A 22,022-nucleotide genomic window follows, 5' to 3' on the forward strand; every position below is an offset into this window, starting at 1 on the left:
ATTCAAATTTCTGGCTTACTGTAGAGACCTTTGGGAGGAAACACCTTCACTTCTGCCATCCCACGCCTCAAGTTCTGTAGGGAGGTTGTGGAGGGGGGAATGACAGAGAAAGAAAGAGAGGGGGGAGGGAAAGAGAGAGACAGAGACAGAGAGAGAAGAGAGAAGAGAGAAGAGAAAAGAGAAAAGAGAGGAGAGAGAGACCAGACAGACAGACAGACAGACAGACAGACAGACAGAGAAAACACAGAGCAACTATAGATGTCTGGAAGCTGATGGAGCCCCATGTGAGGTCCCCTGGGAGGGCCAAAGGTCTGATGGGACCAGTAGTGGCTTCTCTGCCACAATGGGTCTAGTAATAAGGAGGGTCTTTAAGAATGCCAGCCAGCTACTCCAAAAGAAACTCACTGTGGCATTTCAGTAAATACACATTTATTTCTATAAATTCTCTTTTAATGCCAGGATGTCGGTGTGCCTGTGAGATAACCTAAATAATTTGGGCTCTGGGAGCAACAAACTGAGCATGTGTGTGACGAACTTGTCCCCTGCTAGATTTTTTTACTTAAGGACTTTGAGCAGGAAGGTAGGATGTGGTGTCTTTATAGAAATAAAATCCTGGTGATTTATTTGCATTTGCCAAATTAGACTCTTAGGGCAAATAACTAAGAGGCTGCGCTGCGTCCTGCAGCGCCTCCTGAACATATGCTCTGCTGCCCATCCTCCTGAATGTGTGCTCTGCTGCTCATCCTCCATGTGACAGCTGACATTTCCTCTTAGAGCTTTATAATGACTGAACAACAGTTTCCAAAAACAATTAATTCATGGTATTTTATTGCAGTGCTATGTGACTTGTAATTTTTTTTCACATTCTTAATTTTGTTTGACATTTTGAAAGTACCATGCCTAACTCTTTTATCTGAATTTTTTAAATCCCAGCTAGTGTGTGTTGAGTTTTTTTTTTTTTTCTTTCTTTCTTTTTAAGCTTCCCTCAAAAACTAACAAAAGCACCAAAAACAAAAGATTTCTCATTTAAGCTCAGAGAAATAAAACACCCTGTTTGTTTGGAATCTTAATGACTGTTGCCCCAATCTTACCTAATTAGGAGAGCCTCCATAATGAGGAAAATTCTTTTCAAAGTCAATGGATTTGCAAACACAAACATTGCTGTCCCCGAAGAATGAATTAAGCACATTCCATACATGCATATTTTAGATACACACTAATTAACATTACTACTTAAAATACGTGGAATTTATTGTTACAGTATAAAAACACCATGAGTCCCTTCTCAGAGTCATAGACACCAGGCTGAACAGATTAACTCAATTTTGGATTTAGACAGAATGGAAATTATTTTGTCAAAACAATTCATTTTGTTGACTTTAGCAACTTCAAGCTTATTAACAGCAAACATCTTTTGTACAGATGAAGTACTAATGCCCCATTTTCACAGCAAAGAAAATTATGGCAAATATTCCCAGGTAAGTTTTAAAATCTACAAATATAACTAACATTCTATATGTAAACAGTAATATAACTGACGTTCTATACTACACACTAATATAATTTACATCCTATCCATACACATTAACAGAACTGCTATTCTGTGTGTACACACTAATATAACTGGCATTTAGTACATATGCTTGCACACATACTATTTGTCGTGAATCTAATACTTTAGTAAAGAATACGTAATATGTAAGTTTGTGCTTTGTTTTATTTTGGATTTTGGTTTTCTGTCACATTTTAGCTTGTCACATACATATTTCTGTGGCAATATATGGTGTCACTTTGTAAAATTTAACACAATGGCAGTCAGCCTGGTGTCTCTACTGACAAGTATACTGCACTCAGTGTGTACTATTTAGCAAGTAAAAGGTGAATTGACACATATCAGTTGACCCAGAGGTGCATGCTTACAACAAAGAGATCTAGAAATAACATCTGGGTGCATTTCAGCTAGAAGCATGCATAACAAGTAAAGCATTTGTATTTTATCCTTAGCAGTTAAGAGCTGGTAAACATTGTGATATCTTTAAATCCTCAAAAGATGAGGGAACTGCAAGTTATGTTTATTCTCAGTATTCATATGTTCTGCAAAGTTTCTGGTTAGTATGTATCACCCTGAGTATAATCAGAAAATAATTATTTTTTTCATGTTTAGGGTAGAACCAAATCTAACTAAACATTCGGTGCACTTTATGTAGCTCCCATAAAGTCAGATTGTTGGAGGTACCATAACTCACAAGCCAACTTTGGCTTTTCAGTGAAATCGCAATTCACAGTCTAATTAAAGTGCAACTAGCTTTTTGAAACATGTTTTTAGAGTGGAACTCTGAATATGAAGGCATATTCAGAAAGAAGCTCAATGGGACTCCCCAGGGCCATACACAGACCAGGCTAGATCCAGTCCCGGTACATGTGGCCTTTACAGGGGAGAGGTGAAATGGCGGCGGAAGGCACGAGAGGAGTGGGGAGGCGTGCAGAGGGAATGGAAGTTTTCTCTAAAGTCATAATACAAACATATAAAAATATTCCATAAACAATATGAATCAAAAACCTGAAAGAGAATAACTGCAATAAAAAAAACTTTTGCCTCATTTTAATACTTCATTATATTCCTGCTGCCTGAACATACTGCTGCACTCACTATATATTTTTTATTAATATTTTATAGTTGTCTTATAATAGTCAAGGGACAGAGAAACTAGATTGCTTTAGGAAGCTTAATACAAATTATTTATTTTAAAATTCTGCATGTAGGAACACAAACTTTGTTTATGGCTAAAGCAGGTCTGCAGATTAAAGTCTGGATTTAAGTTAATTTAGGGTTTAAATCTATGGCTTGTAATGATAATAAATTATTTTAATTGTTGTTTCTACTTATAGCCTGGAGAAATCCCAAAAGGGGAAAAGGAAAGAAGTCTCAGTTTTCAAGAACTAAAAGATTGGGGTGCAAAGAATGTTATTAAAATGAGTCCAGCCCCTGCCAACAAAGTGCCCCACTCGGCAGCCAACCTGCCCCTGAGATTTGGGAGGACTACGGAAGAGGGAAGAAGCCCCAGGGCACGCGCCAACATGGCGGCGGGGACCTTTAGCCGTGTTCCCAGTCTACCCCAAAGGTTTGGGAGAACGACAACCAGAAGCAACCCCAGGACACTAAGGGGTTTGCTCCAGAGATCCTTGCACTCACTGGCCGCCAGTGAGTCGCTCTACACCATGACCTGCCAACATCAGGAAAGCCAGTGTCCTGGTCAAAAGCAACCAAGGTAAGTGTAGGAAAGCCGGTCAGTTGCATGGGCAGGGAATTAAAACTGCGCATCCCGTACTGCCAAAATGGACAGCTGAAAAAGCTAGCTTCTTGGGGGGGCCAGGGTGGGGGGACAACAAAGGCAACATCACAGTAAGTAAACCCATGTACAGTCAGGGCTCTTCAAGAACGGGTGGAAGGAGACTAAGCCACACGTGGCCCTACACTAAGTCCATGCAGTGACAAGATTGTAGATTTAAGTTGTGATGTACTGTTTGTTCAGTGTCCCATCCCTCTAAAATGAAAGTCCCATGAGAGAGAATTGTTCACTGGTTCAGATGACACCACCATCTCAAACATGTGGCAAATGCAGGGTTGTTTGTTGTTTTTTCTCCCAACAATATTTTTGGGGTTAGTGTGGGAGATGGGATGCGGGCCATACGCGTGCTAGGCAGGTGCTCCGCCACAAGTAAGCTACCATTCTTGCCCAACTTTTAATCGAATTTTTCTTCATCTCCTCTTATAAATAAATCCTTCTACAACCATTCTTAGTATTACCTAACAAGTATTTATTAGTGTCCATTATACATAAGATTAAAAAGTGCTATTTCTAGCAGAGACTATATGTTAAGAAAAGTAAAATTCTAGACTTTGGTTACAGGCTGAAGGAGGTGGGGTTGCAGAGTCTGTCACAACATCATAGAAGCTGCCCCAGAGTACACCCGGCTTACTGATTCTGAGAACCTTGGTCCCATCTGACTCACATGTTTTGGATCTGTCACCATTAATAGACTTTCATTTCTATAAGTCTCATTATTTTATCTACTGCCATATTCTTTGGGCCTAGAACTGTGACTGTCCCATAGTAAGCCCTGGGTAAAAGCCAGAATCCACCATAATGGCACTCATTTCAACTGCAACCCAATTCAGCTAAAGTGTAACTAAGATGATTTTTTTTTTTTTTTTTTTTTTACATCATCTCACTATGTAGAGCTGACTGGCCTGGAATATCTATGTAAACCAAGCTGGCCTCAAATTCACAGAGATCCACCTGCCTCTGCCTCCCAACTGCTGAGGCTAAGGCCATGTACTTCCACAACCTGGATGGGTTGTATCTTTATGTACTTTCACTTGCTAGTGCTCTGATAGATGAAAAAACTGTCCTGTTACATTTAAGGAGACGAGCGTTCCCGGAACCAGTTGCTGTGGAAGAGAAACAAGACAAATAAGGAACCTCGAACCTGTCCTTCAGGATGCTATGAAGCTGTGACCTGTAGCCTAAGCAGCTCTGTGGTGTGGACAAGGAAGAGCAATTATTCCCGTCAGTATAGGTTATGTCGACAATTGTTAAACAGAGTCAAGAATACTTGTAATGTAAACTTGAAGTAACTTCTGTCAGAATAAAACAACACTGTAAGTAAAGAAGCTTCTGTCTAATGAGAGGGAAGGAAAGGAGGGCAAAGGAAGGGGGGAGGGGAGAGGGAGGGAGACGGAAGTCATATGGCTACATAATGTAAAATCATGCACACCTCCATCCTCCCCACACCCCACCCACCCCACACCCTCATCCTCCCCACACCCCCACCCACCCCACACCCCCATCCATCACTGAGCATTCCCTGCCTCTGTCTCACTAGGTTTCCGGGGAGCCTGCCTGAACCTGGCACTTACTCCCCAGCACCCAGCTCCACCTCCAGGTCACCCATCCAGCTGGAATTATGGGGACAGAGCTGGGGAGGGCGAGTCTATATTAATTTGGTGAAGAAATGCCTCCCAAAAGTGCAGAAATGTAGTCATCCTATTCTCCAAGGCAGCTCCTGTTCTCCCATGATGCTATGGGGCCTGGCTAGGACACACGTAAGCAGAGCCCTGCCCAGCGCCTTGGGTTCTTTCTGCAGCCCCACCCCACCCCCTTTCAGCACAATGCCCTCCCTGGGGTCTGCAGAGCCCCATCAAACTGCTGCCTTCCCAGGTCAACTCTGGGTTAAATTTCCAGAAATGCAGATAAGAGGTTCAGTCTGCCCTCACTGCTATCCTTTCGCACAGGGAGAAAGTCCTGGGGGGAAAAATCACACAAAAAAAATTTGTATAAATACATATCTCTATACTACACTGGGGTTCTTCCTGTATGTCACAATGAAATTTCCTAATTAGACAGACAGACAGACAGACAGACACACACACACACACACACACACACACACACACACACACACACACACAGTTAACACTTGTTTAAAAAATAAAATAGAAGGGTGACCTGACAGATAACAAGGTGAAAGTTGATTGATAAGTAAGTGGGCCAAGGTACCACAGTCACTTGTGAACGTGCTTTTAAGTGATTTCTCTTCTCTGTGTCACTGTTGGTGAATCTGTGACAGATTGGAACTTAAGACCAGACACCTTTCTGTGTAATTTTACAAGACAAAGGAAACTCTGAGTTCATAGGGAGACATAGGAGACCACTGTGAGCTGACACATTTCATGTCTCTTGCGTCTGTATTCAGAAACTCACCTCTCCAGTACCCACTTTGGCCCTCATTTAAAATTCCAAGGCTTTTGTTTGGTGGGAAACCATCTGGCCACTCCTCAACGAGCAATTTACAAAAGCAGTGGAACCAGACACAAATGCACGGTGACGCAGCCTTAGCCCTAAGAATATGAAAGCCTTCATCAGGTGTAACAGGCTTTCTGAACAACTTCAACTCCACGGGGGACCCACAGGAAATGATTTTCTTTTTCTCTCATCAGCCTCCACTGGGTCTTGTGACTCTCCCACTCCTGCTGGGTAAAGATCCATTAACGATACCCTGGACAGATGCCTTAACTTCCTTGGTCACTTCTTGATATTAAAAAACTCTGTCAAGTCCCGGTAAAGACACCAACCTCATATTCAAGGCAAACTGTTCCGTCCCTCACCACTGGCTGTCCTGCGGGCCTGGAATAGAACAGTTTAACTCTTTTCTCTGCCTCCCCCCCCCCCCCCCCCAGTTACCCCTCACACACACACAAACCTCAGTGGTGGGAAAGGCAAATGGTAATCTAAAAAAAACCAGTCTGTCCCTTTCTCAGAGCGTCCCAGCTGGCAAAGCATGACTCGCATTAAAGAAAGATGTTCATACAGTCTTAGGGAGTTGCCACCTCTGCTGAATCGCTCCAGAAGCTGAAACAGGCTTTCACTCTGCCTTCATAACCGATCTCAGGGCCTACATGTTGCTCTCTCTCTTCCTACTGCCTCTCATGCCCGAAAGAAAGGCTCGGGCCACCTTTCCAGTAACCACTTGGGACATAAAGAAGACAGGATACACTGGTCACACAAGAACAGGAAAGGCCACTATTGAGCTTAGGTGTCCCAAGGAACTACTCAGAAGTCTTACAATCTCCCTGACACACACACACACACACACACACACACACACGCACGCACGCACGCACGCACGCACACACACACCCCAGAACCCACAAGAACACCAAGGCTGAAGAGAGCAGAGGCTTTCATTCTTGTGACTTAAGAACTTCGCCTTTTAATTCGTTGCAGCTGTGCCAGCAATTCATCCCCCCCTAAGTGTTCGCTTTAGTCATTCCTGTCGTTCAACTTCCACTCTGGCACACGCATCTCAGGATGGCTTTACTTTCTCTATCACCTCGCTCTCTCAGCTCTTAGGGCAGGCCTCATTGGATCCATTGAGTTCTTCCTGGTTGCCATCCTCCCACTCCTATGGTGCCATCTTCCCCGAGGCTTCACCAACATTGAGCAGATTACAGCATCATGTTCCTGAACCTCCAAAACCATAGGTTAACCCCTCTTTTGTAAATAAGCCACCCAGTTTGAGGTATCTTATAATAGCACTAGAAGGTGAGACCTGCTATTACCTCCTACAACACTCCAAAACTAGCACCAAACATCCAGTCCACGAACAAGCTTAAACTATCCAGACCGTAACACTTGGCTTCCAGAGAGCTCCGGCAGGCCCACCGCCAGCCTGTCATCTGCTGGCCTTTGTTGCTCAGCCCTGAGTGGCTTTCATGAACCTGTGGCGTGTGTAGTCTCACAGAGCCCCAGGCCTGATGCTACAGTTTGGAGATGATTTAAACATGACCCTAGAGGGCTTGTGTGTGGGAGGCTTGGTCCCCATTGTGATAGTCTGGAGATGTGAGCCTAGGAGGGAGTTCAAAGGTCACTGGGAGTACCATGCTCAAAGGGCACTAAAGAAGAGGACTGAGTTTTCAAGACTGTAGGTCACACAGGCCCAAGACTTCTGCCTGCCCTTTTAGCTTTCAGTCGTACAAATCGCTCACTCACTCCTGCACAGAAAGGTTCCCAACATTGCGTCTCATACGGTTAGAATATGGAACGCGCCCCCAAAATTCACTGTTTGTGCAGTGATTGGATCACGTGGATACCAACCTCATCAATAAATTAAGCCAGTGTGCTAGATAGTTTTGTGTCAACTTGACACAGCTAGAGTTATCTGAAAGGAGGGAGCCGCAATTGAGAAAACACCTCTCAAAAATCTGGCTGTAGGGCATTTTCTTAATTAGTGACTGATGGGGGAGGGCCCGGCCCATTGTGAATGGTACCAAGCCTGGGCTGGTGGTCCTGAGTGCTATAAAAAGAAGCGGCTGAACAAGCCAGGAAGCAGCACCCCTCCACAGCCTCTGCACCAGCTTCTGCCTCCAGGTTCCTGCCCTGTTTGGTTCCTGTCCTGACTTCCTTTGAACAGTGCTGTGGAAGCATAAACCTCCCCAGCTTGCTTTTTGGTCCTGATGTCTCATCCCAGCAACAGTAACCCTGACTAACACATCTGTTAATGAGCTTATAGCGTGATGGAGGAAGAGGGCCCTAGTTTATCACGGGCTGCCCAGGCCCTTCCTCTCACTCTCTGTTTCCTGTCCCCCATGTCATGAGACTGAACTTAATGGAGCCAGCTCTGAACCAGCTAAGCCCTCTGAAATTATGAGCCAAAATAGAGTCTTTCCTCCTCTTAAATTGCTTTCCCCAGGTGATTCTGTCACAGTGACAGAAGGCTGACTAACGCATATGTTATCCACCAGGAGGTCCCCCACCAGAGGCCAGTTTATCCCAGTTAGCCTCCAGTGCTGTGACCACTCTTCTTTATAAAGTAGCCAGCCTCAGAGATTTGTTACAGCAACATTAAAGAGATCAATACAGAAACATGGTACTAAGGAACAGAGCCATTCCTATAACTTTACCTAAAAATATGGAGGCAGATTTAGAAACAAAGCCAAGAGATGGGCAGACATTAGAATGAGTTTGAAAGAGCCAAAACCAAGGATTCTGTGATTGTAGTGCTGTGAGGGATCTGGTCATGGCTCCTAAGCCTGGGGGACTGTAGATCTGCCCCCTGGCACAGGTGAGAATTCCATCAGAAATTAGGTCAAAGGCCACTCTTAGCACACAGTGATAGGAATGGGACTACACACTCGGTGTCCATACCTCAGGGCTCTACAGGAAGCCAAAATTTAAAACAAGGGGCTAATTTATCTGGTGGAAGAAAGTTCTAAACGGTACAACATGTTCCTGGGACATGAGTGTTATCATAAACACCTGGGACATGAGTGTTATCACAAGCACCTGGGGCATGAGTATTATCACCACACACAACCAGGACATGAGTGTTAGCACACGGACCTGGGACATAAGTGTTATCAGACACTTGGGACATAAGTATTATCACACATACCTGGGACATGAGTGTTATCGTGCACTTTAGTCAGAGATGCATTGGACCCTGGTACAAAGAAGAGCTACAGCCTGGACAGGGAGAAAGTAAAAAAATTAAATAAATAAATAAATAAATAAATAAATAATAGTAATAGTGGGGTGGAGGCGCAGTGGAAGAGATTTACACAGAGAAAAGAAAGAGAGGACCTCTTTATTGAAACAGATGTGAAAAGCCTCAGGCGTATCTGAGAAGCCATGGAGGCCCTGTCCCACCATGGACCTACAGGCACTGCAAAGGAGAAATGCTTCTGAAAGGGCCACAGGGTACCCTCCGTGGGCTCCTGGCCCAGGGTATCTTAGAATTCATCCCCTTGCTCTCAACCAGAAAAGCACTCAGTAGCTGCAGCCATGCTCAGTAGGCTCAGGCAAGTGGCACACCTTACTTTCCACACTGTGCTGACTTTGTGGGTGCACAGAATGCACGAGTTATGGGGTCTCAGGACTGAGAAGTTAAAGTAAATAAATCTCTAGAAACCAGGCAGAAGGTAAGGCCAGAGAGCCCTTGCTGAGGCGATGCTTGGGGTGGCATGGGAATAGAGCTGAGGCAGAAGATGAGCCGCAGCAGCCAGAAAGGCACAGGCTGACAAATGTGTCACGAAATCCTCAATAATTCTTCACCGGGGGCTCTGTGTATTACTATAGTCTATTCTGCTTCCTTCAAACTAGACAGTTCCTCTGTGTATAGCCTTGTGGTACTGGAAAACAAAGGCATGGCCTGGCACGTGCAAGGTAAGCACTCTCACACTTGACTACACCGAGGAAAGAGGAGGATGGAGAAGACAGTACACAGAAACCTTTCCCTGGTCATGGCTGGAAACTTACCAGATGCTATGAACTTTGCTCCTTAAAACTAGCAGGTCTCTGTCTTTCATATCCTTACCAGGTTTTATTTATTTATGTGTACATGTGCTTTGCCTACATGTATGTCTGTGTACCACATACATGCCTGGCACTGACAGAGGCCAGAAGAGGACATCAGATCTTCTGGAGGTGGAGTTACTGACTGTTTTGAGTCACCATGTGGAAGCATAGTTACTGACTGTTTTGAATCACCATGTGGATGCTGGGACTCGAACCTGGGTTCCCTGAAGAGTAGTCAGTGCTCTTAACCACTTGAGCCATCTCTCTAGCCGCCCCACTTTGGCCTTTCTAAGTAAAAAAAAAAAAAAAAAAAAAAAAAAAATCACATATAATTAACTTGATTTAATACTTCCACCTTACAAAAAAATAGCACATCATTATACCCCATAAATATACTCAACTATAATTTTTCTGTGTATAATAAAAGAGACTCAAAATTAGAAAAATATATATGCATACATGCATACAAAGCCTTAGTCCTATCGTAATATCTCAGTTGGCATTCAGAGTCCATTCGTCCACTCACGACCCCACCCACCCGCCATGCTGAGGCCTGAGTTTGGAGACGACAGTGTGGGTGACTCAGGAGTTTTCCTCCAGTTTTTGTGCTTCCTCTCAGGCTGGCTGCCCCCTTGGGTTCCACTGGCATGGGAGAGATGCAGGATGAGAGGCAAGGGCGGAAGACAGTTTTCAGCAAGCTGGACAGACTCTCAAAACCAGGCCCCGCAGAAGGATTAATGCTCATTAGGAGTGCTGAGAGCTTCTAGGGGGTGTTTACTCTGAAGTATTAGCCAGTCCGGAGATCTTTCTGGAGAGTTCAGAGTTGTTGGAAATATTAACAGAGATATTTATTTCTTGGTTTATTTAAAGTGTATACGTGGTGTGTGTGGGGTGTGTGTGGGTGTGGGTGTGTGTGGGTGTGGAGGTCAGAAGAACCCAGACCTTCTTCAAGACCAGGTGCTCGTAACAGCTGAGTCACCTCTCTGGCCCCATCAGAAGAGGTTTTGATGTCAACAAGGTTAAGAACCGTGGCAGCAGATTTATTCTAGCATAATTTTAAGTAACCATCCACTTTGATTATAGACAATGGATGTTTCTCACTAGCCATTTGAGTGCTGGGAAGATTCCTAAGCAATCACAGTCTCTCAAGCGAGTTATCCTGGATTTCCTCAAAACACTGGCTTTTTACAACAGAAAAAATATATAGAAAGGAGACAGGCGCGAGAGCACATGCACACACGCACGCACACTCAGCCCTCTGTCCAAACACTTCCCTTCCCAGGGAACCTGCCTGACTTGGTGCCACCCTACATCCCAGGCAGCCGGTGAAGGGGAGCAGAGGACAGAGGCTCCGGGAAAGCTGGGGTTAGGTTGCTCCAGTACAGTGACGGTTTTCATGAAAGTGACTTCTACGTGGTCTCAGCACCACATTTCATTCATCATGCTATGACAATGACCTTGAGGCGGGCGGGGGGAACGGAAAAAGTGGCCTGACTCCGGGGCAATTTCTTATGAGAAAAATGAAAGGTCGGTGCTCACATAACTGTGACCAAAGAAATGAAATAGGCCCGAAGGTGAGCGTGCTGGCTCCTGGGTGGCTATGTAAATCTCTTCACCGGGAAAACCTGTTTCCTACCTATCAAAATCCCTGGAGAGCGGTCAAATTTGGATGCAGATGCATGCAACAGAACACCTAAATAACATTGTTCCAACCAAGAAGGACTTCCTTATTCTCACATAAAAATGTGTTTAAAAAAAAAATAAAAAGTCCTTGAGCTGGTGTGAGAACTCAGTGAACAGGGACCTGATTTCTGGCCATCTTCCTCTCCACTGGGCCTCAGCAAGCTACCACGCCTCTTTTTGAGGAGCACAAACAGAGGCAAGGCAAAGGAATTCTCTATCCCAAAGAAACTTGTCTTCAAACACTAACCAGTGATTTCCTCTTTTGTGCAAACTGCCACTATCATGTGCAAATAGAACAAGGAAATAATGTAGTCCTCTTGTCTCAGGATGTGGCCCCAACCATTACCATGGAAAAAACAGGAAAAAATGTGGCTAACTGACTGGGAGACTTCTACAAGCTCTCTCCCTTGCTATATAAAATACATATCACATCTTAATGGTCTCATTCGCTAGACAACAGTGAACCACTGTTTGTGCATTGCAAGTTGTTCGGCAGTACACATAGTTTCTATCTATAGATTTTACCTTTTGTGTGCCAATGGGACCACTCTACAATTGTGATAAACCCAAAATGTCCCTGGACACTTCCAAATGTTCCCTGGAGGTCCCAATAATCCCTTATTAGGAACCATTTAATTCATTCGTTCCCTCCTAAGATTTGTGACTATTTGTTGCTATAGTGATTCCGTCTGTTTTAACGTTTAATACTATTCTCTTACACTTTCTATACATGAGAACGGGGCTTAGAAAGAATTGTCTGAAGAAACAGGAGCCAACAAACTGGTTCACCTGATATCAACCTGCCTTAAAGGTCACACTCTCCTCCCCACCATTGCCCCGTCCACCAGCATGCGATGGCTCCACCCACTGCCCTGCCCACCAGCATGTGATGGCTCCACCCACAGCTCTACCTACCAGCATGCGATGGCTCCACCCACTGCCCTGCCCACCAGCATGCGATGGCTCCACCCACTGCCCTGCCCACCAGCATGGGATGGCATGCCCTCCAGCTCTCTAACATATGAGCACGCAGGAAACATCTGCTGACTTACGCATCAATGAGGAAAAAAATACAGGAGCCCAAAGTTAAATCCTTAGTGTTTTAAAACACCATACACAGATGTCAAAGGGAGGAAGAGATGGGAGACAAGAAGGAAGGGGAGGAAGAGCAGGAGGGAAGAACAGAGGGAGAATGGACAAATGATTCTGGGAAAGCATTACTTTATCCCTTTTCTGAGGCTTCCAACTGTAGAGCAGAAAAGTGAGCCCACCTCTTCAGGTAAGAGGCACCGCACCACATAAGCAGAAGGGGGCCATTGTTATCTTCCACCATCAAAGAGCAACTATGCTTTTTCTTCTCCAGTAGACAAGTATTCTGGGGTGTATATCTATCTGTACCCACACACACACACACTCGAGCGTGTGTGCACACATACACATGCATGTACAGACAGGTATGCATGTACATGTGTATATGCATATAAAGGCCTCAGATGCCAAGGGTTTGTGTTTGTTTGCTGCCCCCACCCTGTCTTTCTTTCTTGAAACTCAAGTAGGCCAAGCCCCAGAGATCCACCTGTTTCTGCATCCTCAGTGCCAAGATGACAAGTGGGCAGCCATGAACTGTAGACCTTGTGCCTGTAAGGCAAGCACTTTACCAACTAAGCTCCCAAAGTGTTCTTGGTGAGTAACATTCTGCTTCAGCTGGTCCCACGCGGTACTGGAAACCTCAGTGGCTGACAGGTAGGATGGTGGAGCAGAGGCTAGAGGTGACTTCTACCTACAGGGGTCTTGCACTCTCTGGATGATTTGCTGTCTGTTACAGACCTTATTCAGGAAATGGAGCTAGGCATTAAAGCAATGAAAATAAAGCAGCTGTGTGTCCTGACCCAGCAGCATGAAGTGGAGCACATGCTGGTGCACACCTTTAATCCCAGCATGTGGAGGTGGGGGGGGGGGCGAGAATCTCTGTGAATTTGAGCCCAACCTGGTCTACAAACTGAGTTCTAGGACAGCCAGAGTGGTTATACAGAAATGCTGTCTCAAAAAAGAAAGAGAGAGAGGAGGGGGAAGGGGAAAGTGGGGAAAGGAGGGAGGAAGGAAAATCTATGACTGTTTACGTGCTGTTTCACAAAACTTTTGAACTTGAAAACTAGTTTACATTTTTCCCAATAACTTAATTCATTACATCATTACATTACTTCCTGTCTGTTTCATATTAAGGTCAATTAGAATTGAAAACTTTGCACTTGATCTCTGAAAATTCTGTTAGCAACTAGCCCAAAAGACATCCAAAGACAACCAATATAAAAGTCCCCCGTAGACAGCATCATAGCATTTTCCTCTCACAACAATTAATGTGATGCAGATAATCTTAAGAATTATTACCCATATCCTCATCCTCAATATAGGAACCAAAATATGAAAGGAGCCAAACAGGAAAATCACTCTTAGGATCAGGAATGAAACCAAATTATAACCAGATTGGTATCAAATTAGCATTCTCATTCTGGAAGTAAAAAATATTATTTTAATCCTGAAGGAAAAATATCCCAAAATTGATTTTACTCCTTGCCCATATTTCTAGGCACTGGTATATTGTGGTTAATAAAGCAGAATCTATTGTTCCTTTTTTGTAAAATATGCAATAGAAGTAATTATTTATGGCAGTGTGTCACATAACTTTCACACTTTCAAAAATAACTGTGCCTTTTCCCCCTTGTAATTTAAAAGTGAAGCCAACACTGCAGAATTACTTTTAGCCACGCGGGGGCAGAAAACGTTTCACATCTGTACACTACCTACTAAATTCTCAAGCTAAAATGACAGTCTCCACCACAACAAAAGGTCGTCAAGGTCGCCCTGTATTTTGTACACCACACCGCACATACAATGCTTTGTTGGTGGCCTTAGGGGCTGTTTAACGTTAAAGGAACATATAGTCTCCTCCATTCACAGTTCACAGAAGGTGAAAGAAAACATCCCTTTGAGTCTAGCATCTCCTCCAGGAGAGGCGGGCTGCTTAAAGCAGGCTAGCATCTCCTCCAGGAGAGGCGGGCTGCTTAAAGCAGGCTAGCACCTCCTCCAGGAGAGGCGGGCTGCTTAAAGCAGGCTAGCATCTCCTCCAGGAGAGGCGGGCTGCTTAAAGCAGGCTAGCACCTCCTCCAGGAGAGGCGGGCTGCTTAAAGCAGGCTAGCATCTCCTCCAGGAGAGGCGGGCTGCTTAAAGCAGGCTAGCATCTCCTCCAGGAGAGGTGGGCTGCTTAAAGCAGGCTAGCACACCCTGAGCACAAGCAAGGTTCTTTCTCTGTTAAAAATATCTGCTTTGCAATACGAAGGTGGTGTTTCCTCTAGAACTGGATTGTCACTGAATTCACAGAGCTATAAATGCTCAGCTGTGGACTCAGGCATCTCTGTTATACAAACTTTCTTTGCCACGAGCAAACAGGAGCTCTAACGTGGCAAACATGTTCCTACTTTCTTCTTAATGTATCATAGTGACCTAATTAACATTGGTTTTCCTCCCAATGAATCCATTTGCATTTCAGTAACTGAAGCATTTCTCTGATTAGAAAATACAACTCCTTCACTTTCTCTCTGTCCTTAACTAAAACACATTGTGGTAAATTGTCCCTCTTGGATTTCCGTCTGAGCAGATGACGTTTTAACTGCTGCCCCTTTTCTCCTCTCCTCCCTGCCCATCTAAGCCATGTCCTACATCACTGGACAGCAAGAGGGCACCGATAGCAGGCAGATGGCGGAATAGGGCTGGCAAGGAGCCAGGCATTATCTGTCACAGGAGTTGGTGACTTCTCTGATGCCAGTCAAACCTCACATAGCTCTTCTTGCCTTGCATGGCTTTAACCACCACCCTAAATCACTTCAGTTTCAAAGTGTTTTTCCTTAGCCAAAACAGTTCTGCCCTCTCTGCTTCCTAGGTCTGTGCCGAGCACTCGCCCTAGTAGTGAGAACACGGAGCAATGGTATGGGAAAGCTGAGAGTGAGACAGGGTGTCAGGGTCTCCTTATTCACTATTAAGAACAATAAATTTAGGCTAACACCAGGTGTAGAAAGGTGCAAGGATATGCCCAAAGTATATCATGTGTCTGAAAATGCCATAATCAGGCCTATTTTTTTGTACAATTAATATATGCTAATAATAATAAGGAGATAGCAAGATGGCGGAGTGGGGGGGGTGGGGGGGTAAAGGTAGCTACCACAAGCCTGGCAACCTGAGTTTGACCACTGAAAGTTACACAGTGAAAGGAGACAAGCCAACTCCTGCCAGCTGTCCTTTGGGCCCTCCCTGTGCATACCATGCATGACACACATGTGCCAGCATGGACGGGTTCTGGGCAGGGAGGGGGGAGGCGATTTTTGCTGGCTTGTAGATAGCCAACTTCTCACAGTATAGTCACGTGCCCTTCCCTTGGTGCATGCACACAGCTCCCTCCTCTCTAGCTTTCATTCTCAACTCTTGCCCCGACTCTCTCTTCTATAAGATCAGAAGCCCCGTCCATCTAAGGCAGTCTCTTCCCCAAGCCCTGTCTCCAGATATCCATTGCACTGGGAGGAGGGTTAAGCATAATTCATTCCCTACCACAGTCTGTGCCTGTTATCTAAAGACAATTACCAGTATCTCCTTTCGCTCTATGAAGAATCCCCTGTGGGCTGAAAAGCCTGCCTATCATATTCTCTGACCACACCCAACAACTTAACTTGTCTAAAAAGCAATCTTCCTGCTTTTCATGTCATTTCACACCCACCCAAATTCTCAGCAGAGTGCAGAGATGGGAAATTTTGCATCATCGTTGACACCAGGCACTCAAGTCTCTCTTCAAGGCTGGACTTGTTCCTCAAGCTGACAGTCGTAGCACAGACTGCCTCTACCACACCAAGCTCCGTGACCCTTCCTAAATGTCTTTCTACAACCAACACAGGATCAAGGCAGGCATCTAAAGGTCATCTCCACCCAACCTGACACTACTGGGACAGACTATGCTGCCACCCCCCTGTCCCCCCCAACCCCAGGGTCCAGTGTGAGCCAGCATTTTATCAGGCCCTCATCACAGGCAGCCTTCAGCACCTGCTCTATCCTTCACCTTTCCCTACAAGTGCTGATCTTGTTCTTGCTTGAGGTAGGCTCTCCCACAGCTCCAGCTGGCCCCGAGCTCCTGCCTCTGCCTCCCCAGAGGCAGCACGACAGGAAGGAGCCACTATGGGCATTCATCTAAGCTTCTCCTCTGTTGCTGTGATCAAAGCCACTTAAAGGAAAGGAGGCTCACTCTGACTCACAGTGCGTGGTAGTTTGAATGACAATGCTCCCCATAGGCTCATATATTTGAATGCTTGGTCCCCAGCTGGTAGGACTCTTTGGGTAGGATTAGGAGCTGTGGCTTTCTTGGAGGAGGTGTGTCACTTGGGGTTGGCTCTGAGGTTTCAAAAGTCTACACCATTCCTAGTTAGCTTCTCTCTCTCTCTCTCTCTCTCTCTCTCTCTCTCTCTCTCTCTCTCTCTTTCTCTCTCTCTCCTTGCTGCCCTGCTATAATGGTCACACACTCTGTAAGCCCCTTTATAAACCCTTTCTCCTTTAAGTTGCCTCAGTCATGATGTCTCTTCACAACAATAGAAAAGTGACTAAGACATAATTCAAGGACGCAGTCCATTTTGGCAGAGAAACCAAAGTGGCAAGAGCTTGAAGGAGCTGGCTGTATAGTACTCACTGTCAGAAGCAGAGAGACAGAGAAAGAGAAATGCTTGCTTCTCACTCCCTTTTCTCCACTGTGTAGTCCAGGGTCCCAGCCAGGGAATGGGGTCAATAGAGTTTGCAGGCCCCACTGTGTTCCCTTGATGCTCTGTTAACCATCAGTTGAGCATCCGCTTCGGACTTGTCTCCAGTTCTCTATTTCCTTCTAGTACTCCATGTCTGTTACGGTGCCAGTAAGAGCTGCTTCCAGGCTACAGCTTCCTGGCATAGTGTTAAATCAAGGTGTGTGATATTTTCAGCTCTTCGGTTCTTGGAATTACTTTAGCTATTTATTAAGAGGTTTGGTGATTCCATATGGATTTTGAGATTGATTTTTTTTTTTTTTAATTGTATAAAAATCTGATTAAGAAGTAGGGCAAGAGGAACTGCAGAGATGACTCAGGTAAAAATGCTTGCTGATCAGGCAAGAGAACCGAACTTCAGATCCCAGTACGCAAGTAGAAAGCTGGGTGTACTGGTTTGAATAGGAATGCCCCCCCCCCCCATAGACTCATGTGTTTAATGCTTGTCCCATAGGGAGTGGCACTATTGGGAGGTGTGGCTTTGTTGGAGTAGGTGTGGCCTCATTGGAGGAAAGTGTGTCACTGTGGGGGTGGGCTTTGAGGTCTCCGATACTCAAGCTATGCCCAGTGTGTCACACAGTCTCCTTCTGCCGCCTGTGGATCTAGACGTAGAACTGTCAGCTCCTTCTCCAGCACTATGTCTGCCTGCATAGTGCCATGCTTCCTGCCATGATGATAATGGACTAAACCTCTAAGCTGTAAGCCAGCCCAAATTGAATGCTGACCTTTATGAGAGTTGCCGTGGTCATGATGTCTCTCTCTCTTTTTTTTTTTTTTTTTTTAAAGATTTATTTATTTATTATGTATACCAGAAGAGGGCACCAGATATCATTATAGATGGTTGTGAACCACCATGTGGTTGCTGGGAGTTGAACTCAAGACCTTTGGAAGAGCAAGCAGTGCTCTTAACATCTGAGCCATCTCTCCAGCCCAGTTATGATGTCTCTTAGCAACAATAGAAACCCTAAGACACTGGGTGTGGCCACATACTGTGCCTGTAAGCCTGGTGCTGTGGGTAGACTGTTGTGAAAGTTCTATGTTATACATAAAGATGTTTTTGTTTTAATTCCAGGTGTGGGATAAAAGCCACACTCAAAGAGAGACTGGGGACTCTGAGAAAGAAAAAGGCTGCTGGTGCTTCCCCCTGCTGCTCCTGGTTGCTGTTTGTCGGGTGTGGTCTTTGTCAGTAGGGATAAAAGCCAGACCCAGAGAGAGACTGGGGTCTGAGAAAGAAGGTGGCTGCTGGTGCTTCCCCCTGCTGCTCCTGGTTGCTATTGATGGAGTGTGACAAGAGGAAGTCAGAGATGTCCTGAAATAAAGATTGCACTTGCCCCAAGGAACCCAGCGGCCCTAAACAGCAGGAAGTAGCTAAGCAAAACTATGCCCCGTTTCCCCACTAACCTTCCTTCTCCTCTACCTGGTGTTGGGGATTTGGAAGGCAGTGGAGGCGGGGAGTAGAGAGTAGGGATAAAGAGATTTAAGGAAGCCAAAATAAAAAATAGTTGGTTAAAAGTACTCCAACAGTCGACAGACACAGCCTAGCTCTTCCTTCAGCGAGAGACTCTGTCTCAAAGGAATAAAGTGGAGAGTGACAGAGGACACCTGATGTCCCCCTATGGCCTCTGGGAGCACTCACAAATAGGTTCAAGAAAACAATACACACACATGCATACACCACACACATATGAATATACCACGTGTACCACACACACACACACATGGCGAGGCCAAGCATCCCAGAGGTGCTGCTTGACAAAGTTCTAGTGCCCTGATAACCAAGCTTCCTGAAGGCCTGCTTGACAAAGTTCCAGTGCCTGGGTGCCTTGGATTGACCCTTCACAGCCCTTGGCCGATAATTCTTACTGTTAAAGCCCTCTTTCCAAAGGCTAGAGTTAGAATAATAAAGCTGGTGTTAATAAAATAATAATAATAATAATAATAATAATAATAATAATAATAATAATAATAATAATAATAATAATAATAAAACTAATGGAAGTTCCCTGGGAAAAATAGCTATGCAGAAAACTGAGTCTTCCATAGAACCTATTTAGATTTACTCTTAGATCATTAATAAATGATATTAGTAAGCATGAGCTAGAGGATCGGAGAAAAATTATTAAAGAAGAAAAACTTAGGGCAACTTTAGAAGCTGACGAACTATCATCAAATCACTAGGCTTTCAAATTCAGCTTCAGAAATTAACAACAACAACAAAAAAATACTAGCATGGACAGGAAAAGCTTTTGATCGGGCTGTTGTTGACAGACTTTGGTATCTTCCTGAAGACAGAACAAGCAGTTCTAGGAATCCTGATGCTCTTCTTTATAGACTCATAATAAAGATAAGAATCCTATTGAAACAGAGGTTCATGATGGACACAGAGGACACCAGTGAACTGCCTGCTTTCCTGAACAGACTTGTCAGACCAAGACTTTCCTGATATTGCAGGAAAATAAAGAATAGACCATCTTTGCTTAAACAAGGGGCTGCACAATATTTCAAAAATCAAAGAAAAGGAATGATGGTCTTATGCCAAATATAAAAGAAAAATAGAGGAAGGAGAGGAAGAATTGGACAAGGGTCAGAGAGATTGGACTTCTGTAGAAAGATAAGCATGATGTAACAGGCAGGAGGAAATAACTTCTGATTCTATTAAATCTGTACCAAACTGAAACAGGATCGAACTCAAATAGAGACATGCTGTCTAGCATTTCTGTAACCACAAAGCTTTACGGCACCAATCTTTTGTTTTGTTTTTGTTTGTTTTTTGAGAAAGGGTTTCTCTGTGTATCCCTGGCTGTCCTGGACTCACTTTGTAGACCAGGATGGCCTCGAACTCACAGTGATCCACCTGCCTCTGCCTCCCGAGTGCTGGGATTAAAAGCGTGTGCCACCACACCCGGCTTACAACACCAATCTTAAGGAAGAAAACTTTGAGTTTAAAAAAAAATGATTTTATCATAATGCTAATTTTTAGTTCTTATGAAATTTGCTGTTTGCTCGCTTTGTTTCTCTGGGTCCTGTGTACTTATGTAACCAAGGAAGACTTAAAGCTATGCAATCCATAATTTAAGTTTCTGAGGAAATGATTTTGTGTATAAATAAAGCTTGCAAGAGACACAAGTTGTCAGAGCAAGTAAAGCCATACCAGGATATGCTTCCTGTCTGTCTGTCTCTTGTAAAAATGAAACCCAAATGGTGTCCTATGTCTGATTCCTCCTTTGAAGCTCTGCATTCACCCTTCTTTGATCCCTAACCCTCATTCCGGGACAAGACCCCAGCACACACACATCTACATATACCATATACCACACTCATAAATGCATATATACTACATGCACATATACACGTACATACATAAATTGCACACCAATCTCTCGCTCTCTCTCTCTCTCTCTCTCTCTCTCTCTCTCTCTCTCACTCACACACACACACACACACACACACACACACACACACACACACACGGGAGCAAATACATGAAGAGACACTACTTCAAAGATGCCAAAACGTAGCCAATGACTATATATTAAAAGGTACCCAAGAGCAGTAATTACAAATCAAAACAACTAAGGGATACCACCTCACAGCTGTCAGCTTGGCTTATCATCAAAAGGTGAAAGAGACTAAAGACTGGCCAAGGTGTGGGGGAAAGAAACACTGGACACTATTGGTAGAACAGCTGTCGTTCTAGAGAGTGAATACATATCCCGAAACAAGTGAAGCACAGCATTTCATGTTTTTAAATAAAAAAATTTTTAAGTACTGGCAAAGAGGCTTTCTAATACATCTTCCAGGCAAGGAATAAGATCCAGCTTTTCTTCATTTAAGGAATATTCTTATCTGCCAAGAAGTTCCCTCAAAAAACTTAATTCATTTGTGAAATGCCACTTTCTTAAAGGTCTCTCTATAAGATTTAAAAGAAAGGTTGTAGACTGTAATTCAAGCTTTAAATTATTATACATGTCCTGCAAATTCTCTAAGTGAAGACAAATGGTCTCATCATGATCTGGAAGTTTCATCAACCCAGACACAATATTCTAGGCATATAATATTTCTTCATTCTGAAACCTTACTTCCACGTGCAGAGGAATGCTAGGGTAGGAAAATTAGCAAGTGAGAAAGAGTTCAAACTACCTGATGTAGAAAGGGGACGTGAGAGTGCTGGTGACATCAGTGGTCATTGTATACCTGAGTAGTGAGACACTGTAAATGTCTATGAGCAAGTCGCTGTGTCTCTTGTGCTGAGGTGAGTTACCCTACAGGTGCCAGGGATCAAGTGTTGGTCAAACATATAGAGCCAACCATCAATGACACTGTACCTGAGATGAGTAGCTGGGCTTTGCTACTTTATGGGGAGGTCTCCTTTTCCCCACCCTTTATTCCTACCCACCATTCCCCCTGATGCCTGGGGGGCCCCAGGTCTCCCTCCCATACCCCCAGGCCCCCTCTCATTCCCCTCAGCCCCCTCCCATCCCCCTCAGGCCCCCTCCTATCCCCCTCTCTCCCATCCCCTCAGGCCCCCTCCCATACCCCCAGGCCACCTCCTATTCCTCCCTCAGCCCCCCCCCCCCATTTCACTGCCTAACACTAAATAGCAATTGACTTCCCTAAATGACCATGGCCCCACCACTCTGGGGCCCTCACATTT

At 44.6% G+C, this 22,022-nt stretch overlaps 1 protein-coding gene across 1 annotated transcript; it reads left to right on the plus strand.

The window, feature by feature from the left end:
- The first annotated feature begins 1,313 nt into the window (after nucleotides 1-1,313).
- Npvf (neuropeptide VF precursor) lies at nucleotides 1,314-3,273 on the plus strand. Its single transcript, XM_051151608.1, has 2 exons — nucleotides 1,314-1,478; nucleotides 2,890-3,273. Exons 1-2 carry the CDS (start codon nucleotides 1,341-1,343, stop codon nucleotides 3,271-3,273), a joined length of 522 nt encoding a protein of 173 aa, XP_051007565.1. The 5' UTR covers nucleotides 1,314-1,340.
- Nucleotides 3,274-22,022: the final 18,749 nt, after the last annotated feature.

The sequence above is a fragment of the Acomys russatus genome, chromosome 10, assembly GCF_903995435.1.
Source record: "Acomys russatus chromosome 10, mAcoRus1.1, whole genome shotgun sequence".
Classification (NCBI taxonomy): Eukaryota; Metazoa; Chordata; class Mammalia; order Rodentia; family Muridae; genus Acomys; species Acomys russatus.

Bases quoted from the DNA above. Each gene is read 5' to 3' on its own strand.
- Npvf (XM_051151608.1), top strand. From the start codon at position 1,341: ATGGAAATTATTTTGTCAAAACAATTCATTTTGTTGACTTTAGCAACT. The intron at 1,479-2,889 runs GTAAGTTTTAAA...TTCTACTTATAG, and splicing joins ATTATGGCAAATATTCCCAG to CCTGGAGAAATCCCAAAAGG.